A 21,560-nucleotide genomic window follows, 5' to 3' on the forward strand; every position below is an offset into this window, starting at 1 on the left:
CTCAGGAAGGAGACGCGTTCTGTCTCCTAGAGATGAACGTACTTTGGTGCGAAATGTGGAAATCAATCCCAGAACAACAGCAAAGGACCTTGTGAAGATGCTGGAGGAAACGGGTACAAAAGTATCTATATCCACAGTGAAACGAGTCCTATATCGACATAACTTGAAAGGCAGCTCAGCAAGGAAGAAGCCACTGCTCCAAAACCACCATAAAAAAGCCAGACTACGGTTTGCAACTGCACATGGGGACAAAGATTGTACTTTTTGGAGAAATGTCCTCTGGTCTGATGAAACAAAAATAGAACTGTTTGGCCATAATGACCATTGTTATGTTTGGAGGAAAAAGGGGGATGCTTGCAAGCTGAAGAACATCATCCCAACCGTGACGCATGGGGGTGGCAGCATCATGTTGTGGGGAGCTTTGCTGCAGGAGGGACTGGTGCACTTCACAAAATATACGACATCATGAGGAAAGAAAATTATGTGGATATATTGAAGCAACATCTTAAGACATCAGTCAGGAAGTTAACGCTTGGTCGCAAATGAGTCTTCCAAATGGACAATGACCCCAAGCATACTTCCAAAGTTGTTGCAAAATGGCTTAAGGACAACAAAGTCATTGTATTGGAGAGGCCATCACAAAGCCCTGTCCTCAATCCTATAGAAGATTTGTCGGCAGAACTGAAAAAGCTTGTGCGAGCAAGGAGGCCTACAAACCTGACTCAGTTACACCAGCTCTGTCAGGAGGAATGGGCCAAAATTCACCCAACTTATTGTGGGAAGCTTGTGGAAGGCTACCTGAAACGTTTGACCCAAGTTAAACAATTTAAAGGCAATGCTACCAAATACACTCAATTAGTATGTAAACTTCTGACCCACTGGGAATGTGATGAAATAAATAAAAGCTGAAATAAATCATTCTCTCTGCTATTATTCTGACATTTCACATTCTTAAAAGTGATTATCCTAACTGACCTAAGACATCATTTTTACTAGGATTAAATGTCAGGAATGTGAAAAACGTAGTTTAAATGTATTTGGCTAAGATGTATGTAAACTTCTGACTTCAACTGTATTTGATCTGACTTGAGCCATGTTCTTTTATACAGACAGAAAAAACAAGGATTATAACTTGGTGTTAAACATTGACTTATTAATATTTTCTGTGAAATCCAACCCGGACGTTGTTTTTCACCTCCAACACATAAAGCCCACGGCTGTCTGTCTCTCTCTGTACAATAACAATAACATGGTTCTCTGTCTCTCTCTCTCTCTCTCTGTCTCTCTCTCTGTCTCTCTGTCTCTCTGTCTCTGTGTCTGTCTCTCTGTCTCTCTCTCTCTGTCTCTGTGTCTGTCTCTCTCTCTGTCTCTCTGTCTCTGTCTCTCTGTCTCTGTGTCTGTCTCTGTGTCTCTGTCTGTACAATAACAATAACATGGTTGGGAGAGCCAAGCCAGCGATTAGAGTGTAGCTCAGCAGCTTGTTGACTGGTTAAGTCAACAGTTTGAGAAGACCGACAGTTTGGGCGGAGGCCAAGCTAAACTAGGGACTGTTCATACTAGGTCAGAGGAGGACCGCTCTATCGCTGTGTTTACACACACACTCTAGGACACACACACACTCTAGGACACACACACACTCTAGGACACACACACTCTAGGACACACACACTCTAGGACACACACACTCTAGGACACACACACACTAGGACACACACACACTAGGACACACACACACTAGGACACTCACACTCTAGGACACACACACTCTTGGACACACACACTCTAGGACACACACACTAGGATACACATGCAAGACAAGCACACACAAACTATGATCCTGCTGACATCATAATTAGAGGGAAAATGTAAATGCCAATGGACTGACTCTAATCAGGCTAATATGGACATGAAGTTGTATTGTCAATTATAATAGCCCATTTGGTGATTTCCGTCAGCCCTGTTTTGAGTAATTGCCGATAGCATACTTCTATTGCACTATGGGTGATGTTCTAGACGTTCTCGCCCCTCATAATCAATCTTTTGTCTTTGGAGGAAGACTTAACCAATGTCTGTACTGTGTTTAACTCATTTTGTGATACCATTTACAGCTGCGCTCAAATTAAATTTGTAAACCACTTTCAAATGGCTGTGAGCCAACAACAATAATAAAATGCATACATACGGATCATTTTACCATAGTAAAGAAATTACAGCAGGGAAATATTATCACTGTTGTGAAAGTTTCCGAACAGCCAAGCTGTCTAAGAGGAAATGTATTGGTGATGCATTCCATAGACAGAAACAGTTGTTGGGAGTCGACATCAGTACCCCCGTACCCCCGCAGAGCTGTATGAGTAATGTTCCTATGGAACTGAGGAGGGGCGGAGGTTCCTATGGAACTGAGGAGGGGCGGAGGTTCCTATGGAACTGAGGAGGGGCCGAGGTTCCTATGGAACTGAGGAGGGGCGGAGGTTCCTATGGAACTGAGGAGGGGCGGAGGTTCCTATGGAACTGAGGAGGGGCCGAGGTTCCTATGGAACTGAGGAGGGGCCGAGGTTCAGTCCATGAGTAATGCTAGGGCAATAATAGCTCAGTTCATACACTTGAATTCACACTGCACACATAGTGATGAGAGGATTGCTAGCAGGACAGGACAGAGGCTCACATTACATTATAGTAATTGATTCCCTTATTATTTTTGCTCAGATAAGGGGATGATGAGATTATATTATAAAATCTGCTCTCTGGGTGACAGACTGACAGCTCAGGAAGGACCCTTCCTTCCTCTCTATAATCTCAATCCCCATCACATGAGGTCTCTGTAGAACTATGGAAATATGAGTTCCCTCCCTCCCGGGGTAATAGGATTCATAAAGATATGATGGAATTCTTATGAAGATATTTTCCCTTCAGTCTGCTGTCTGTAGTATCTGGGACCTTGGTTCGTCAGTCTGCTGTCTGTAGTATCTGGGACCTTGGTGCTTCAGTCTGCTGTCTGTAGTATCTGGGACCTTGGTTCGTCAGTCTGCTGTCTGTAGTATCTGGGACCTTGGTGCTTCAGTCTGCTGTCTGTAGTATCTGGGACCTTGGTGCTTCAGTCTGCTGTCTGTAGTATCTGGGACCTTGGTGCTTCAGTCTGCTGTCTGTAGTATCTGGGACCTTGGTTCGTCAGTCTGCTGTCTGTAGTATCTGGGACCTTGGTGCTTCAGTCTGCTGTCTGTAGTATCTGGGACCTTGGTTCGTCAGTCTGCTGTCTGTAGTATCTGGGACCTTGGTGCTTCAGTCTGCTGTCTGTAGTATCTGGGACCTTGGTGCTTCAGTCTGCTGTCTGTAGTATCTGGGACCTTGGTGCTTCAGTCTGCTGTCTGTAGTATCTGGGACCTTGGTGCTTCAGTCTGCTGTCTGTAGTATCTGGGACCTTGGTGCTTCAGTCTGCTGTCTGTAGTATCTGGGACCTTGGTGCTTCAGTCTGCTGTCTGTAGTATCTGGGACCTTGGTGCTTCAGTCTGCTGTCTGTAGTATCTGGGACCTTGGTGCTTCAGTCTGCTGTCTAGTAACTGGGACCTTGGTGCTGTCTGTAGTATCTGGGACCTTGGTGCTGTCTGTAGTATCTGGGACCTTGGTGCTGTCTGTAGTATCTGGGACCTTGGTGCTTCAGTCTGCTGTCTAGTAACTGGGACCTTGGTGCTGTCTGTAGTATCTGGGACCTTGGTGCTGTCTGTAGTATCTGGGACCTTGGTGCTGTCTGTAGTATCTGGGACCTTGGTGCTTGCTGTCTGTAGTATCTGGGACCTTGGTGCTTGCTGTCTGTAGTATCTGGGACCTTGGTGCTGTCTGTCTGTAGTATCTGGGACCTTGGTGCTGTCTGTAGTATCTGGGACCTTGGTGCTTGCTGTCTGTAGTATCTGGGACCTTGGTGCTTGCTGTCTGTAGTATCTGGGACCTTGGTGCTTGCTGTCTGTAGTATCTGGGACCTTGGTGCTTGCTGTCTGTAGTATCTGGGACCTTGGTGCTTGCTGTCTGTAGTATCTGGGACCTTGGTGCTTGCTGTCTGTAGTATCTGGGACCTTGGTGCTTGCTGGCTGTAGTATCTGGGACCTTGGTGCTGTCTGTAGTATCTGGGACCTTGGTGCTTGCCTTGTGGTGCAGCTGACATACTGACTGTGGCCATTGAGTGATTCCTGTAGCATCCTGACTGCTGGATTGACTGTATGGCTGGTGTTAGAACTCTTCATGACTTCTACATGGCCATGGGTAGTGATGTTCATGACTTCTACATGGCCATGGGTAGTGATGTTCATGACTTCTACATGGCCATGGGTAGTGATGTTCATGACTTCTACATGGCCATGGGTAGTGATGTTCATGACTTCTACATGGCCATGGGTAGTGATGTTCATGACTTCTACATGGCCATGGGTAGTGATGTTCATGACTTCTACATGGCCATGGGTAGTGATGTTCATGACTTCTACATGGCCATGGGTAGTGATGTTCATGACTTCTACATGGCCATGGGTAGTGATGTTCATGACTTCTACATGGCCATGGGTAGTGATGTTCATGACTTCTACATGGCCATGGGTAGTGATGTTCATGACTTCTACATGGCCATGGGTAGTGATGTTCATGACTTCTACATGGCCATGGGTAGTGATGTTCATGACTTCTACATGGCCATGGGTAGTGATGTTCATGACTTCATTACCAGCAGTCTGTCTCAGTTGTGTGAAGATGTTTCTCTACTGTTTTCTCACAGCCCTCCCAGGAAATGAATGCAGAACATTAGCTATTTGAAGCACAGTGGCTCTTTGTGTGAACCCTTTGAAGCAATGAGGCTCTGCATGTGAACCATTAGTAACACTGCCATCTCCCTCTCTCTCTCTCGTCACAGTATCATCTCTAAGCACAAGGCGTTGGAGGGTCAGAGCCCGGGGTCAGTGGAGTACCAGGCCCTGCAGCTGGTGTCCAGCCTGGAGCACTACGGGGTGGAGTGGCACTGGGCCAGGGACGCAGAGGGACAGAGGCTGGCCATAGGGGTCGGCCCTGAAGGTATCGCTGTCTGTAAAGAGGACTTGAGCCTGGTCAACAGGTAAATGAAGGGTCTTCACCATAACCAACTGCGCCATCTCTTGTGCAGTCAGAACACTGACATATCTTCCAAAACAATGTCACCAGAGCGCTTGGCATGTGGGTTGCACAATACACAATCTACTGTACATAGTTCAGATTGCCTCCAAGAAATACTCTACCTTTACTGTCCATAAATACTCTACCTTTACTGTCCATAAATACTCTACCTTTACTGTCCATAAATACTCTACCTTTACTGTCCATAAATACTCTACCTTTACTGTACCGTCCATATCTATGAAGCGTAAAGTCCATCTGACCCGTTAACTTTACCTTCCAGAAAATCTGAGATTGTCATCACGAAACTTTAATTATATATTTGTTTTATTGTTGTGCGATAGGGTGTAATATTACAGGATTTCAGGTGAAAGAATAACGTTTCTAAATTCAGCTTTTTTTTCATCCATTCTAGGATCAGCTATCCTATAATCCAAACAGCCACCCAGTCAGGAAAGAGTGTTTACCTGACGGTGACCAAGGATACCAGCGACAGTGTGGTTCTGCTATTCAAGCTGATCAGCAACCGGGCAGCAAGCGGACTGTACCGGGCCATCACTGAGACACACGCCTTCTACAGGCGAGTGGAGAGGGTTACCTTGTGGGAAGCCAGAACACAAATACATGCAGTCCAATTGTACACTCTGCATAAAATCGTTAGATTGGATCACCAACTGATCAAAGGCACTGTTGATCAAATGTTCCATGATGAAAACCTAAGGGACTGACTTCTCCGCAAACCATTTGGTAGAGTTAAAATGAGAGCCTCTGAGTATAGTACAGACACATTGACAGGGCTTCACTGTCATGTTAATGTGTTGACCACATGTTGTTTACACTACCATCCCCTACATGGTCTGTGATCACTTACTCACCTGACTCTACAACCTTCTGAATTCACAAAGAGTTCCTGAACCAGTCTGGCGTGACTTTATACTGCCTAGGGGGTGGTCAACCAGCCAACCGTTACACTTCCCCATTTCAGTCCAGTTAGGTATCATTCTCTCATCTCTTAAACGGTGGTGTTTCTGAAGACTCAACGTTCTGCTCTGTTTACCATGGTTCTGTTCCCTGAATATGCATCCGGATCTGTAGTTGTACACATTCACTGAGACTGTGCTTTGGTCTTTAGTGTCGTCAACAAACTGTCTCCCCATCTACAGATTCACAGTGTGCTTTGGTCCTTAGTGTGGTCAACAAACTGCCTCCTCATCTACAGATTCACAGTGTGCTTTGGTCCTTAGTGTGGTCAACAAACTGCCTCCTCATCTACAGATTCACAGTGTGCTTTGGTCCTTAGTGTGGTCAACAAACTGCCTCCTCATCTACAGATTCACAGTGTGCTTTGGTCTTTAGTGTGGTCAACAAACTGCCTCCCCATCTACAGATTCACAGTGTGCTTTGGTCCTTAGTGTGGTCAACAAACTGCCTCATCTACAGATTCAGTGTGCTTTGGTCCTTAGTGTGGTCAACAAACTGCCTCCTCATCTACAGATTCACAGTGTGCTTTGGTCCTTAGTGTGGTCAACAAACTGCCTCCTCATCTACAGATTCACAGTGTGCTTTGGTCCTTAGTGTGGTCAACAAACTGCCTCCTCATCTACAGATTCACAGTGTGCTTTGGTCTTTAGTGTGGTCAACAAACTGCCTCATCTACAGATTCACAGTGTGCTTTGGTCCTTAGTGTGGTCAACAAACTGCCTCCTCATCTACAGATTCATAGTGTGCTTTGGTCCTTAGTGTGGTCAACAAACTGCCTCCTCATCTACAGATTCACAGTGTGTTTTGGTCTTTAGTGTGGTCAACAAACTGCCTCCCCATCTACAGATTCACAGTGTGCTTTGGTCCTTAGTGTGGTCAACAAACTGCCTCCCCATCTACAGATTCACAGTGTGCTTTGGTCCTTAGTGTGGTCAACAAACTGCCTCCTCATCTACAGATTCACAGTGTGCTTTGGTCCTTAGTGTGGTCAACAAACTGCCTCCTCATCTACAGATTCACAGTGTGCTTTGGTCTTTAGTGTCATCAACAAACTGCCTCCCCATCTACAGATTCACAGTGTGCTTTGGTCTTTAGTGTCATCAACAAACTGCCTCCTCATCTACAGATTCACAGTGTGCTTTGGTCCTTAGTGTGGTCAACAAACTGCCTCCCCATCTACAGATTCACAGTGTGCTTTGGTCCTTAGTGTGGTCAACAAACTGCCTCCTCATCTACAGATTCACAGTGTGCTTTGGTCCTTAGTGTGGTCAACAAACTGCCTCCTCATCTACAGATTCACAGTGTGCTTTGGTCCTTAGTGTGGTCAACAAACTGCCTCCTCATCTACAGATTCACAGTGTGCTTTGGTCCTTAGTGTGGTCAACAAACTGCCTCCTCATCTACAGATTTACAGTGTGCTTTGGTCCTTAGTGTCATCAACAAACTGCCTCCTCATCTACAGATTCACAGTGTGCTTTGGTCCTTAGTGTGGTCAACAAACTGCCTCCTCATCTACAGATTCACAGTGTGCTTTGACATGTCCTGATCTTGATGAAGCCATAGGCAGTACAGGACATTTCCTGATCTTGATGAAGCCATAGGCAGTACAGGACATGAAGAGACTGTCTTAGTGTTGATATTAATTCAACTAAAAGTGCTTCTTCCTGGAAAATTGGATGTCAGCTGTTTTCATTTGTGCAATAGCAAAGATTGTCTTACAATAGTCACAAAGGACCATAGATTACCTCTCTATTGTGTGTGGGGGTTTTCACCACGTATTCCTCAGCTTGTGCAGATGTGCCTGTTCTGTAGAACCTACAGCAGTAACAGTGTCTGTCAGTGTAGAGGATTTCTACAGTCCTATTCTGTTGTTGAACATGATCAACCCCCTTTATAGGGTTTTGACTAGATGCTATACAGCTACGGACAGATTGGACTTTTTCTAGTAGGTTAGGAGAACTTACATAACAGGTTAGGAGAACTTACAGGACATAGAATGTTAGGAAAAGGGTTAGGGTTAGCCAGAATGCAAATATTCTCCCAGACTCAAACATGCAACATTTTTACCTTAGCTGTACACCATTTAACCACAACCCTTGTATAGATTTAGAGCCAAAAGAGATGTGGACAATGGAGAAATCAATTGATTTGAAAATAGTGTCTAACATTCAGTTGACAGATGAACACAGAATGAGATTGATTCTTCATCCTCGTGACTTCCTGGTTAGTAATGTCTCCCTCTCTCCTCCCAGGTGTGACACGGTGACCAGTGCGGTGATGATGCAGTACAGCCGTGACTTCAAGGGTCACCTGGCGTCTCTCTTTCTCAACGAGAACATCAACCTGGGCAAGAAGTACGTCTTCGACATCCGTCGCACCTCCAAGGAGGTCTACGACTACGCACGCCGGACGCTCTACAACGCCGGCATCATGGCGGCGGGCGGCGAGAGGACGCCGTCGGGGCGCAGTCCGCTGCGTGGCCAGGAGGAGGGGCTGGGAGAGGACTGTGGGAGCTGTCAGCAGAGCAGGGCGCTGCTGGAGAGACTAGAGAAACTCAGAGAAGCTCTGCTGTGTATGCTGTGCTGTGTGGAGGAGATTGACTCAGCCTTCTGCCCCTGTGGACACATGGTGTGCTGCCAGACCTGTGCAAACCAACTACAGGTGAAGAGACCCAGATAGAAGTGACTACTTGTAATTGGTTGAAAATGATCTCAACACACATGTTAATTCCTGCATGGTGGTCTTGGCTACATTGAGAAGCTACTACCAGTCAATGATAGAGAAGGACTCCAGAAAACACTTTCATCTCTGCACATTCATTTAGTTGTTGATGGTTTTTGGTCAAGTCGACCATTGGTCAAGACATTTGGATGCCACCACTACCGTCAACCCCCAGAATACTCAGCTGTCTCACTAGGTTTAAATGTCTTCCCTTTCTCATCTTTCACGAGGCCGTATTTCAGCTTGGTCTTAATACACTACAGCAGTAGGACAGAAACCCATCCGGTCCTTTGTGCCATTGTAGGAAAGAACACTTGGGAAGGAAGGAAGCTGTTGAGGAGTATTGGAACCTAGCCACAGTCTGTGTTAGTGGTGGTTGTCCAGACTCTGTGGTTCTAGCTGTGTAATACCATGAGTGTCAGAGCGTTCTGATTCCAGGAGAATACTTGACTTTTCTCCTGAGTCACTCACTTTTAAGGCTTTTAAAAAAACGATCCAGTGTTTTGCTCATGCAGCTAACCTGATTGTCCCTCCCACTAATCTCCTAAATGTGCCCAACTTTGCTTGAACTGCCGTCTCAGATGGTGAATTAGTGGCTGTGGATTAAAGCTGCCGGCAGCAGGCCAACAAATCTCTATTCCATTAAATCCACAAGGAAATGTGTCATGTGATGGCTAGGCACAAACACATTGAGAGGAGAGGGAGAGGACAGAAGATGTTCCCCCCCAAAAATGTACTCACTTTCCAAGATGGCCACCCCCTTATAAAACACTATTAACCATCTTCTAGATATGTCTGAACAGAGTGTATCGTGGGTAATTTGATCTGGAGGTCCCGGTTGGTTAACTAACAGGCTTTTACGTGACTTCAATACAATTGACTGGCTAAATGAGAATGGAGTGCGTTTCCACTATCCCTGCTCCATCACTTTGACAGACTGGTTAGTATTGTTGGTCGGTGTTCTGGGTGTCTGAAATATGATTGGTTGGCTACCTGGTCCATTCTGCAGCCCAGGGCTGGTGGTGGTTCATGCTTTCTGTAGCATTGTGGATCTGCATGCCCAACTAGACCTCTTAATGTGCTTACTGTCTACAGAATGTATTGTACTTGTCCTGTACCTCAAATGTTTTATGTTCTTCCTCTGTCCTCTCCCCAGTCGTGTCCGGTGTGTCGGTCGGAGGTGGAACACGTGCAGCATGTCTACCTCCCCACCTGCACCAGTCTTCTGAACTTCACCACCACCACCTCTCACGATGGCGACGACAGCCCCGGCCCCATCCACAGAGCTATGTGTGGTCTAGGACACACCTGCCACACCAAGGACTACTGCAATACCAACAGCCAACACGACTCCAACAACATCTACCACACAGAGACATAAAACCACTTCACCACTCCCAGGCTGTGTACCAAATGGCTCTCTGGCACTACATGGGGACTGGGGTGCAGTTTGGGAAGCACCTCAGTCCAGTTCCAACAGCATTGGGTTCTGTTGTGTTGTTTTCACCTTGCCACTCTACCTGACGGTGGTATTTTCTCCACTCCCCACTGTCAATGATATGGATTATTTTTAAACCAATGATGGATTTGGGATTTTTTTTAATACTTCCCCTCCATTTTAGATTTAGGTTTATTGCGTATTATTATTTAGTTTTAATCTAATTTCATCAGTTGATCTGATCTGAATTAGTGGCGCTATTTTGATTTATTTCACCGTTTTTGATTGTGTTTTTTCTCCATATTGGTCTACAGAACGTGAATTATCTATTGGGTTCATAACCTGCAGCGTTTGTACAATACGAGGACGTTCTGTGTTCTAGGAGAGGAGTAAGGCAACGTAGATAGTCATTCAGTTTTAAACTTTCATTTACATTTTTAAACCGTTTCTTTTAAGCTTTGAGAATCTCATTTTATGGTTCTAATGGAGTGAAATGCGTTTCATTTTTTTTTTGTTTGTTTCCTGTTTAGTTCTTTGTTTTCCATGTGGTTCCTATGGTTTCCATGCCAATGAGAAGTTATTTGAGGGGTAGGAAGCAGCCCGACCCTAGCACAGCACAGCATTCTGATTTAGAGATGGAATGCGTCCCAAATGACATGCTATTCCTTATATGTTGTGCACTACTTTGGGCTCTGGTCAAAAGTAGTGCACTATATAGGGGAATAGCATGTCATTTGGGATCCCGCTGTGGGTAAGTCTTGACGATAAGCCCAGTATTATTCTCTTCATGTGTAGCTGGGTTCTGGAACCAAACCAGAACTTTGACAGGGAAAGAGAAATGGTTGAATGACCCTCCCTTAGAAAAAAGACCCGATTCAAACGGAACTCCATGACCTCCATCCATCCATTCATTATTTTATCCCATATGAACAGGAACCCGCAGAAATGCAGGTCCCCAAAAATAAGATGTAATCTGTGATTTTATTTATTGCTAAGGCTGTTTTTCTAGCCTGATCCCAGATCTGTTTGTGTTGCATCACTAACCCAGACCATAGGAGTTATTTATACAACACAAACAGATCTGGGATCAGCCACTACTGTGTATTCTGTGATCAGTATTTCTGTTTTTATGTGGTCAACTAGTGAGTTCCTTATGATTTCATTATTAAAGGGTACTAGTCTATCAGTGCAATACTGGCTGCTTTTTGAAAAGCCTTTTTGATTTATTTCTTGTGTGGAATATATATTTTTTTCTTATCTACAATCACTTTACCAAGGAAGCTTCCCAAGTGAATTATCTGGTAGGGTTTTGCCTTATTAATGTAGCAACATGGGTGTGTCTCCCAAATGGCACCCTATTCCTTACGTAGTGCACTACTTTTGACCATGGCCCATAGGATTCTGGTCAAAAGTAGTGCACTGAATAGGGTACCATTTTGAGACTCACTCACATCGTGTTTTTGGTATGCGTTCTTTCTTTGCACAGACTTTCTTTGTTTTGAAAGATGATGAAGAATATTTTCTTTATTGCTGGAACCGTTTGGCACATTGTCACTGCAGGGGATTGATGGTTTTGTTCACTTTGTACAAGTAGGATTTGTTTCTGTTTTTTTGAAGCAAAAACCTATGCTCTGTAAATGTAGAAAGAAATTACTTTGGATCTTTTGTATGTTATTTCTTTGAATGAGAAAAGTGTTAATAAAGTTGTTTTTTTTAAACATTACTTTTCTGACTGAGTTTAAAAAAACATTTTTTTAGTTAATCCATTTTATTCATGGCTTTGACAGTGTTGATCTGAAGTTACCCTGGCAACACTCACATTCACTACTGCCAGTGGGGAAGTTCACAGTTGACAGGTCAGATAAAGATATGGGATTAAATGACGGGGTGCTTTGTGATTGAAGATTACTAAACTCATAAGGTCAAAGGTAATGCCTGCTATGCTTTTAATCAGATCTCAGTAAATGAATGATGGTGTTGCCTGTCATTAAAGTTTCTGTATGTTGATGTACTGATCATTTCATTATCAGAACGCATACAGTCAAATTACAGACATTACTGTTTACTAGTGATTCTTTTAGAATACGCTTTGCTTCACTGTGATTAAACAGTTTGGCGAGCGAGGGGAGGTGACCTCATACAACGTTGCAGAGTATTGATCCACTATCTGTATTGACAACACACACACACACACACGGTCAGGCAACATCAATACTGTTAAAGAGACTCCAAGGACACTGATGACAGCTGGAACAGAGGGAGGGTCCTGAATGAGTAGTGGGGGTGACTGACTTTAAAGGCACAATCTGCAATATTTACAGCTGTTCGGTGGTCCATTCCATTAAGGATGAATAAATACCCATTTGATTCTTTAATATTTTTTTCAGGGCTGATCTGATTTGGTCAAAATACCAAAAATCTGGTCTGCCTGTGTGAACGCAGTTGAGGAGGCTGCCTTTTTGTCATGTCTAGCCACGAGGCCTTAGGTAGCCAGTAACCCAGATGCACATAGAAACTTCATCTAGTACAGAGATGGGCAATTCTAGTCCTCAAGGGCCTGATTGGTGTCACACTTTTTCCTCCATCCCTAGCAAACAGAGGACTGGAGTTGCCCACCCTTGATCTAGTGTGTTCTGCTCTGTGACGCAGCAACAGTCATATCTGTCGCTGCCCTGTGGCCATACAGTGTGGTCAAAAGCATACAGGCAACATGTATTAGTGGTGTCAGAGAACAATGTGAAACTATAACAAGCTTGTGGGCATTATGTCTGACAATGAAAATATAATGTATGACCAAAAGTGTTAATATCAGCATAAAACTATAATCTGTCTTTAAAATAATATAGAAGAAACACAAACATTACATGGCTTATTTTGTCCAAGAGTCCAATCAAAAATGTATTTAAGTGAAATGCTATATGATTGCATAAATTCCTCATTACATAACTGGCAGTAAAACACTATACTGTAGGCTTACACAATGAGTGGCAACATGTACTACGTGACATATTAGGGAGTGGTTAACACAGAGAACAGGAGAGAGAGAGAGGAAAGAGGGAGGTTATCAGAGAGAGAAAGAGGGAAAACGGGAGGGAGCGAGAGAAGTAAACTAGAGATCCGGTAGTCTAATAATCCATGTGTAGTCATTATTTATATAATCCATCCAACTTTCACCTCTGTTGAGTTTATAGTCTCAAAGTTCTCTTCAGACTCTCATGGCTAGTCAGAGATGGGTTTCACCTCTGTTGAGTTTATAGTCTCAAAGTTCTCTTCAGACTCTCATGGCTAGTCAGAGATGGTTTCACCTCTGTTGAGTTTATAGTCTCAAAGTTCTCTTCAGACTCTCATGGCTAGTCAGAGATGGTTTCACCTCTGTTGAGTTTATAGTTTCAAAGTTCTCTTCAGACTCTCATGGCTAGTCAGAGATGGTTTCACCTCTGTTGAGTTTATAGTCTCAAAGTTCTCTTCAGACTCTCATGGCTAGTCAGAGATGGGTTTCAAGGGCTTAGGCATCAGTAGTTTAACTCACAGGCCCATGCAGAGAAAGAGGCTGGAGGTTTCAGTGTAAATGTAATGCATTTAATTGCATGCAACTCCTTGATGGTTGGTGAGTTCAAGTCCTCTCAGGGTTTTAGTTAGAGAAAGTGTTCAGTTTAGAATGTACATTTTGTACCAAAAGATAAAAGGGTTCTACCCCTTGATGAGAGTTCCATTTAGAACACTTAGATTAGAAGATTGAAGGTGTTCTAGGTAGACGCCTTAATAAATGGTTCTAGGTAGAACCATTTATAAAGGGTTCTAGGTAGAACCATTTACAGGGGGATTCTAGGTAGAACCATGTGCAGAGGGTTCTAGGTAGAACCATTTACAGAGGATTCTAGGTAGAACATTTTGCAGAGGGTTTTACCTAGAACCATTAAGGGTACCCCTATCGGGACACGCTTGTATGGTTCTAGTTAGCACCCTTTTTTTCTACGAGTATAGTTGTTGTTCTCAGAAAGAGAGTGGCATTACAGAAAGAGAACAATCTTTTAAAAAACATGAAGTGAACAACTAACATTCCTTCCTTTAATATACATACTTCCATGTCTTTCTGGCCAACTTATTAAAGACTTCATTACTTTTCACTTACAGATACTTGGTCTACGTCTGAAATGACATGCTATGGCCTGTATAGTGCAGTGTGTACTATAATAGTAGATAGCCGTGGAACCTTGCTTATGGGAGGTGTTCTAGAAGAGTTGCTGTTATGAAGAAGAATCGAATTCAAAGCAGGAAACAACCTGAGAATATGTCTTTCAAATCAGCCCTTAGAAGTGCTGAAAGTAATATGCTACTCTACTGTAAATTACACTTTTCACATTAGGCAATACAGTTACATTACCCAACAAAATGGATTTCCATAATATCTATCCAATGTGTGATCAATGAAGACATCCTCTACAATCACATTTGTGGCCTGCTGGAGGTCATTTTGCAGGGCTCTGGCAGTGCTCCTCCTTGCACAAAGGCGGGGGTAGCGGTCCTGCTGCTGGGTTGTTGCCCTCCTACGGCCTCCTCCACGTCTCCTGATGTACTGGCCTGTCTCCTGGTAGCGCCTCCATGCTCTGGACACTATGCTGACAGACACAGCAAACCTTCTTGCCACAGCTCGTATTGATGTGCCATCCTGGATGAGCTGCACTACCTGAGCCACTTGTGTGGGTTGTAGACTCCGTCTCATGCTACCACTAGAGTGAAAGCACCGCCAGCATTCAAAAGTGACCAAAAGATCAGCCAGGAAGCATAGGAACTGAGAAGTTGTCACCTGCAGAACCACTCCTTTATTGGGGGTGTCTTGCTAATTGCCTATAATTTCCACCTTTTGTCTATTCCATTTGCACAACAGCATGTGAAATGTATTGTCAATCAGTGTTGCTTCCTAAGTGGACAGTTTGATTTCACAGAAGTGTGATTGACTTGGAGTTACATTGTGTTGTTTAAGTGTTCCCTTTATTTTTTTGAGCAGTGTAGTTACAAACAAAATTCTGCTGGGAGCGTTCTGCACAGCTTTTAGAGATTTTATCAATTAGAAATGATGATCTCCCTCCCCTTTTAAATGTTATTTTTAATCATAGTTTGCAGATAGCCATTTCATTAGACAGCCCTCTCTATGACTGCATGTCAGTGACACAGTAACGTCTTTCCTCTGTGTCATTCTCTAACACGAGAATGGAGTTTGGAGGGAAAGACATAAAAGACCCAAGTGTACAAAATCTTCGACACTCAGGAACCATCTGTTCTGTTCTCTTCTGCTCTGCTCTGTTTTATTCTGTTCTGTCTGTTCTATTCTGCTCTGTTCTGTTCTATTCTGTTCTATTCTCAACCTCTTGGCTTTAGTAAAGATGTCTGTCACTGACCCACTCCCCAGTAGTCACACACACAACCAGCACTGACCAAGTGCACTTTCACGTACCATATATCTATCAATCTTTCCAGTGTCATCTTCTCCAACATGCTTACAGGTTTTTACAGTGTACATTCTGTAAAATAGACTAGAAGACTTGTCATGACTGTCCTGTGAGGATCAGAATGAGTCAGAACAGACTGGTGGGATTGTGACAGTAACCAGGCCTCTCTCTGGAGGGGAGGGGAGTGGGGAGTAGGGGGGGGGGGGGGGGTGCTGGATGGTCGACAGTTCACATCCGGTCGTAAATTACAAGAGGAGACTCTCTTTTACCCTTTAGTATCAACTAAAGGAATGTCCCTTTGTCTCCAAAGACAATCATATCTTGACATTCCACTAGGGACCATTGTCTCATGTAAGTCTGTATGTTACTCTGTGTTATTATTTAGTTAGCTAGTAAATAAACAATTAAACCAATTTGTGTGACACAGAATGATCAGTAAAGCTGGGGGTTTTGCGGATCTAAGAATGATGCCACCGTTCAGATTATGAGACTAATATGAGGTAATGGTTAATAAGTGACTGTTATCGATATATAATTTACATATCTTCTAGAGATTAATTCGGGAGATGGTAACTCATTAAACAACTTAATCCGTGGTGCCCCAAATCCTAATGAGTTAATTGTTACATGATTCATTTAATCAGGGTAACAATGAAACATGGATTAAATAAATAACACTCATCAGATTAATGAAAGTAAAGTCACAACAGACTTATTTTCTATTTATTGCAGTGATACACAGGAATAAAGTGGTAAAGAAACAGTGGGTAAAACCTAATACAATAACAGGTAACTAGATGAGTAAAACCTAATACAATAACAGGTAACTAGATGGGTAAAACCTAATACAATAACAGGTAACTAGATGGGTAAAACCTAATACAATAACAGGTAACTAGATGGGTAAAACCTAATACAATAACAGGTAACTAGATGGGTAAAACCTAATACAATAACAGGTAACTAGATGGGTAAAACCTAATACAATAACAGGTAACTAGATGGGTAAACCCTAATATAAAAACAGGAAACTAGATAAGTAAACCCTAATGTGAAAACACACTTCAATGTAATAGGTAAGTAAGCCCTTTCATAAAATAAAAAAGTGGGTAACATTGAGTTTTATTGAGGTCACCCTCCCTCCATACATGCAGCGATGGTGACCCCCACTTGAACTTTCACCTACAGGCAGCATCTATCTATCTCTCCAGTGTCATAAAATCTAACAATGTATTACACAGTAGACACAGAGGCAGACCTGACGCCTCATCTTCAGCTCCAACATGCTGACACAGGTTCTTATGGTGGACATTCTGTAACACAGACTGCTCCACTTCTAATTGAATATTGCATAAGACATGGGCTGACTGGCTTATCTTGCTGACTTATCAATGCAGGGCTGTGTCTCTGTCTCCTGATAAGGCACAATAAGAGAGTTATACTGTACAAGGGGTCAAAGATGAGTTGGCTATACAATGATGTGAAAAAGTATTTACCCCTTTAACATTTTCTCAACTTTGGAATATTTTAGATACTGCTTAAGTATGTATGTAATTAAGTATGTAAGTATGTAATTATTGTGTTATTTGTAAACTCAGGTTCCTTTTATCTAATATTAGGTTTTGGGTGAAGATCTTTTTATTTTTTATTTCACCTTTATTTAAAACCTCTTTGGGCTAGGTGGGACGCTAGCGCCCCACCTCGACAACATCCGGTGAAATTGCAGAGCGCGGAATTCAAAATACAAAAATCGTAATATTAAACATTCATGAAAATACAAGTGTCTTACATCGTTTAAAAGCTTAACTTCTTGTTAATCCAGCCACTTTGTCAGATTTCAAAAAGGCTTTACGGCGAAAGCATACCATTCGATTATCTGAGGACAGCGCCCCGTGTACACCAGTATTAAAAACATTGTCCAAACCAGCTGAGGCATCACAAAAATCAGAAATAGCGATAAAATAAATAACTTACCTTTGAAGATCTTTCTCTGTTTGCAATCCCAAGGGTCCCAGCTACACAACAAATGGTTGTTTTGTTCGATAAAGTCCTTTATATCCCATAAAAGTCAGTTTAGTTGGCGCGTTTGATTCAGTAATCCACCCGTTCCAGTCGTTCAACATGCAGACAAAGCAATCCCAAATTTACCTTCGTCCAAACAACTTCGTCCAAACAAGGTAAACAATGTTTCTAATCAATCCTCAGGTACCCTAATATGTAAATAAATGATCAAATTTAAGACTGAATGTAGTATGTTCAATACCGGAGATAAATAACGAAGTGCGCGTCCTCATCCACGTGCGCCACAAGACTACAGTCAAAATGAGAGCCACCTTGAAAAACTACAACTACTAACTCATTTTTCAAAAAACAAGCCTGAAACCCTTTCTGAATACTGTTGACATCTAGTGGAAGCAATAGGAACTGCAATCTGGGAGGATTTCCTTTGAATATTCCATAGACAAGCATTTGAATGGCCTGTGAACTAAAAAAAACACTTTCTGGATGGATTGTCCTCGGGTTTTCGCCTGCCAAATCACTTCTGTTATACTCACAGACATTATTGTAACAGTTTTGGAAACTTCAGAGTGTTGTCTATCCAATGCTTCCAATTACGCTACCAATGCTACCAATATACACATATCCTAGCTTCTGGGCCTGAGAAACAGGCAGTTTGCTTTGGGCACGCCAGTCTTCCGAACTTCCGAATACTGCCCCCTAGCCTTAAGAAGTTTTAACCAGGTTGGCCAGTTGAGAACAAGTTCTCATTTACAACTGCGACCTGGCCAAGATAGAGCAAAGCAGTGCGGCACAAACAACACAGCGTTACACATGGGATAAACAAACATACAGTCAATAACACAACAGAAAAGTCTATATACAGTGAGTGCAAATGTAGTAAGATTAGGGAGGTAAGGCAATAAATAGGCCATAGTGGCAAAATAATTACAATTTAGTAATTAAACAATGGAGTGATAGATGTGCAGAAGATGAATGTGCAAGTAGAGATACTGGGGTGCAAATGAGCAAACAAATAAATAACAGTATGGGGATGAGGTAGTTGGGTGGGCTATTTATAGATGGGCTCTGTACAGGTGCAATGATCGGTAAGCTGCTCTGACAGCTTACAGGCATACAGGTCGCAGTGGTGGGTAGTATATGGGGCTTTGGTGACAAAATAGATGGCACTGTGATAGACTACATCCAATTTGCTGAGTAGAGTGTTGGAGGCTATTTTGTAAATGACATCACCGAAGTCAAGGATCGGTAGGATAGTCAATTTTACAAGGGTATGTTTGGCAGCATGAGTGAAGGATGCTTTGTTGCGAAATAGGAAGCTGATTCTAGATTTAATTTTGGATTGGAGATGCTTAATGTGAGTCTGGAAGGAGAGTTTACAGTCTAACCAGACACCTAGGTATTTGTAGTTGTCCAAATATTCTAAGTCAGAACCATCCAGAGTAGTGATGCTATATGGGCGGGCAGGTGCGGGCAGCGATTGGTTGAAGACCATGCATCTGATAACATTCAGTATCAAAAATATTAAAAATAGAGAAAATCAGAAAGGGGGCAAATACTTTTTCACAGGACTGTATATGCTTTAGGTTATCACAGTTATCGCTGTGAGGTTATCACAGTTATCACCGTTATCGCTGTGGGATTATCACAGTTTTATGGAGAGGAGATAAGAGTTTAGATAAAGTTCAAACCTGGATTTTGAAAATGTACCTGGAATATTACTAAGCCATATCACAAAGTTCAGTACCCCGCTGTACCAAAACACAGGGCATAAGGCTGTCACTGTACCAAAACACAGGGCATAAGGCTGTCACTGTACCAAAACACAGGGCATAAGGCTGTCACTGTACCAAAACACAGGGCATAAGGCTGTCACTGTACCAAAACACAGGGCATAAGGCTGTCACTGTACCAAAACACAGGGCATAAGGCTGTCACTGTACCAAAACACAGGGCATAAGGCTGTACCTGTACCAAAACACAGGGCATGAGGCTGTCACTGTACCAAAACACAGGGCATAAGGCTGTCACTGTACCAAAACACAGGGCATAAGGCTGTACCTGTACCAAAACACAGGGCATAAGGCTGTACCTGTACCAAAACACAGGGCATAAGGCTGTCACTGTACCAAAACACAGGGCATAAGGCTGTACCTGTACCAAAACACAGGGCATAAGGCTGTACCTGTACCAAAACACAGGGCATAAGGCTGTCTCTGTACCAAAACACAGGGCATAAGGCTGTCACTGTACCAAAACACAGGGCATAAGGCTGTCACTGTACCAAAACACAGGGCATAAGGCTGTCACTGTACCAAAACACAGGGCATAAGGCTGTCTCTGTACCAAAACACAGGGCATAAGGCTGTCACTGTACCAAAACACAGGGCATAAGGCAGTCACTGTACCAAAACACAGGGAATAAGGCTGTACCTGTACCAAAACACAGGGCATGAGGCTGTCACTGTACCAAAACACAGGGCATAAGGCTGTCACTGTACCAAAACACAGGGCATAAGGCTGTCACTGTACCAAAACACAGGGCATAAGGCTGTACCTGTACGAAAACACAGGGCATAAGGCTGTCACTGTACCAAAACACAGGGCATAAGGCTGTCACTACCAAAACACAGGGCATAAGGCTGTCTCTGTACCAAAACACAGGGCCTAAGGCTGTCACTGTACCAAAACACAGGGCATAAGGCTGTCACTGTACCAAAACACAGGGCATAAGGCTGTCACTACCAAAACACAGGGCATAAGGCTGTCACTGTACCAAAACACAGGGCATAAGGCTGTAACTGTACCAAAACACAGGGCATAAGGCTGTCACTGTACCAAAACACAGGGCATAAGGCTGTAACTGTACCAAAACACAGGGCATGAGGCTGTCACTCTACCAAAACACAGGGCATGAAGCTGTATTTCCTTAGCTATTGTGACCCCTTCTGGCCATAGTGAGTATGTTCTCAAGTACAATTTGTGTGTGTTGTAGAATGTAGGGGGAGATCCTTGTGGTGTTTCACCATTCCTATCCGCCATGTCTCATTCCAGACATGGTCCATCTGAAAGTAATGAACACGTTGTGAAATTTGCTAATATTTTAGCACTGTTCCTCCGTGAGAATCAAACTCAAGCCATGCTGTACCAACTGAGAACCAGAGTCTCCTTATCTATTCTTCTCTCCTCAATTCTCTCTCGCTCTCTCTCTACTGGACTATACTCTACCGGACTATACTCTACTGGACTATACTATACTCTACCGGACTATACTCTACTGGGATATACTCTACTGGGATATACTCTACTGGACTATACTATACTGGACTATACTCTACCGGACTATACTATACTGGACTATACTCTACCGGACTATACTCTACCGGACTATACTCTACTGGGATATACTCTACTGGGATATACTCTACTGGACTATACTATACTGGACTATACTCTACTGGGATATACTCTACTGGGATATACTCTACTGGACTATACTCTACCGGACTATACTCTACTGGGATATACTCTACTGGGATATACTCTACTGGACTATACTATACTGGACTATACTCTACCGGACTATACTATACTGGACTATACTCTACCGGACTATACTCTACCGGACTATACTATACTGGGATATACTCTACCGGACTATACTCTACTGGACTATACTATACTGGGATATACTATACTGGGATATACTCTACCGGACTATACTCTACCGGACTATACTATACTGGGATATACTCTACCGGACTATACTCTACTGGACTATACTATACTGGGATATACTGGGCTATACTATACTGGGATAT

The 21,560-nt window shown here is 43.2% G+C and overlaps 1 protein-coding gene across 1 annotated transcript in view; it reads left to right on the plus strand.

Annotated features, from left to right (window-relative positions):
- LOC139559188 (E3 ubiquitin-protein ligase MYLIP-A-like) overlaps nt 1–11,993 on the plus strand; it is a 35,523-nt gene extending 23,530 nt beyond the window's left edge. The window contains exons 4-7 of the mRNA XM_071374963.1: nt 4,895–5,092; nt 5,546–5,710; nt 8,364–8,772; nt 9,989–11,993. Of these exons, the coding sequence (XP_071231064.1) occupies nt 4,895–5,092; nt 5,546–5,710; nt 8,364–8,772; nt 9,989–10,213 (997 nt within the window). The 3' untranslated portion in view covers nt 10,214–11,993. The remainder of the gene's footprint in view (nt 1–4,894; nt 5,093–5,545; nt 5,711–8,363; nt 8,773–9,988) is intronic.
- Nucleotides 11,994–21,560: the final 9,567 nt, after the last annotated feature.

This window comes from Salvelinus alpinus, chromosome 29 (genome assembly GCF_045679555.1).
Source record: "Salvelinus alpinus chromosome 29, SLU_Salpinus.1, whole genome shotgun sequence".
Classification (NCBI taxonomy): domain Eukaryota; kingdom Metazoa; phylum Chordata; class Actinopteri; order Salmoniformes; family Salmonidae; genus Salvelinus; species Salvelinus alpinus.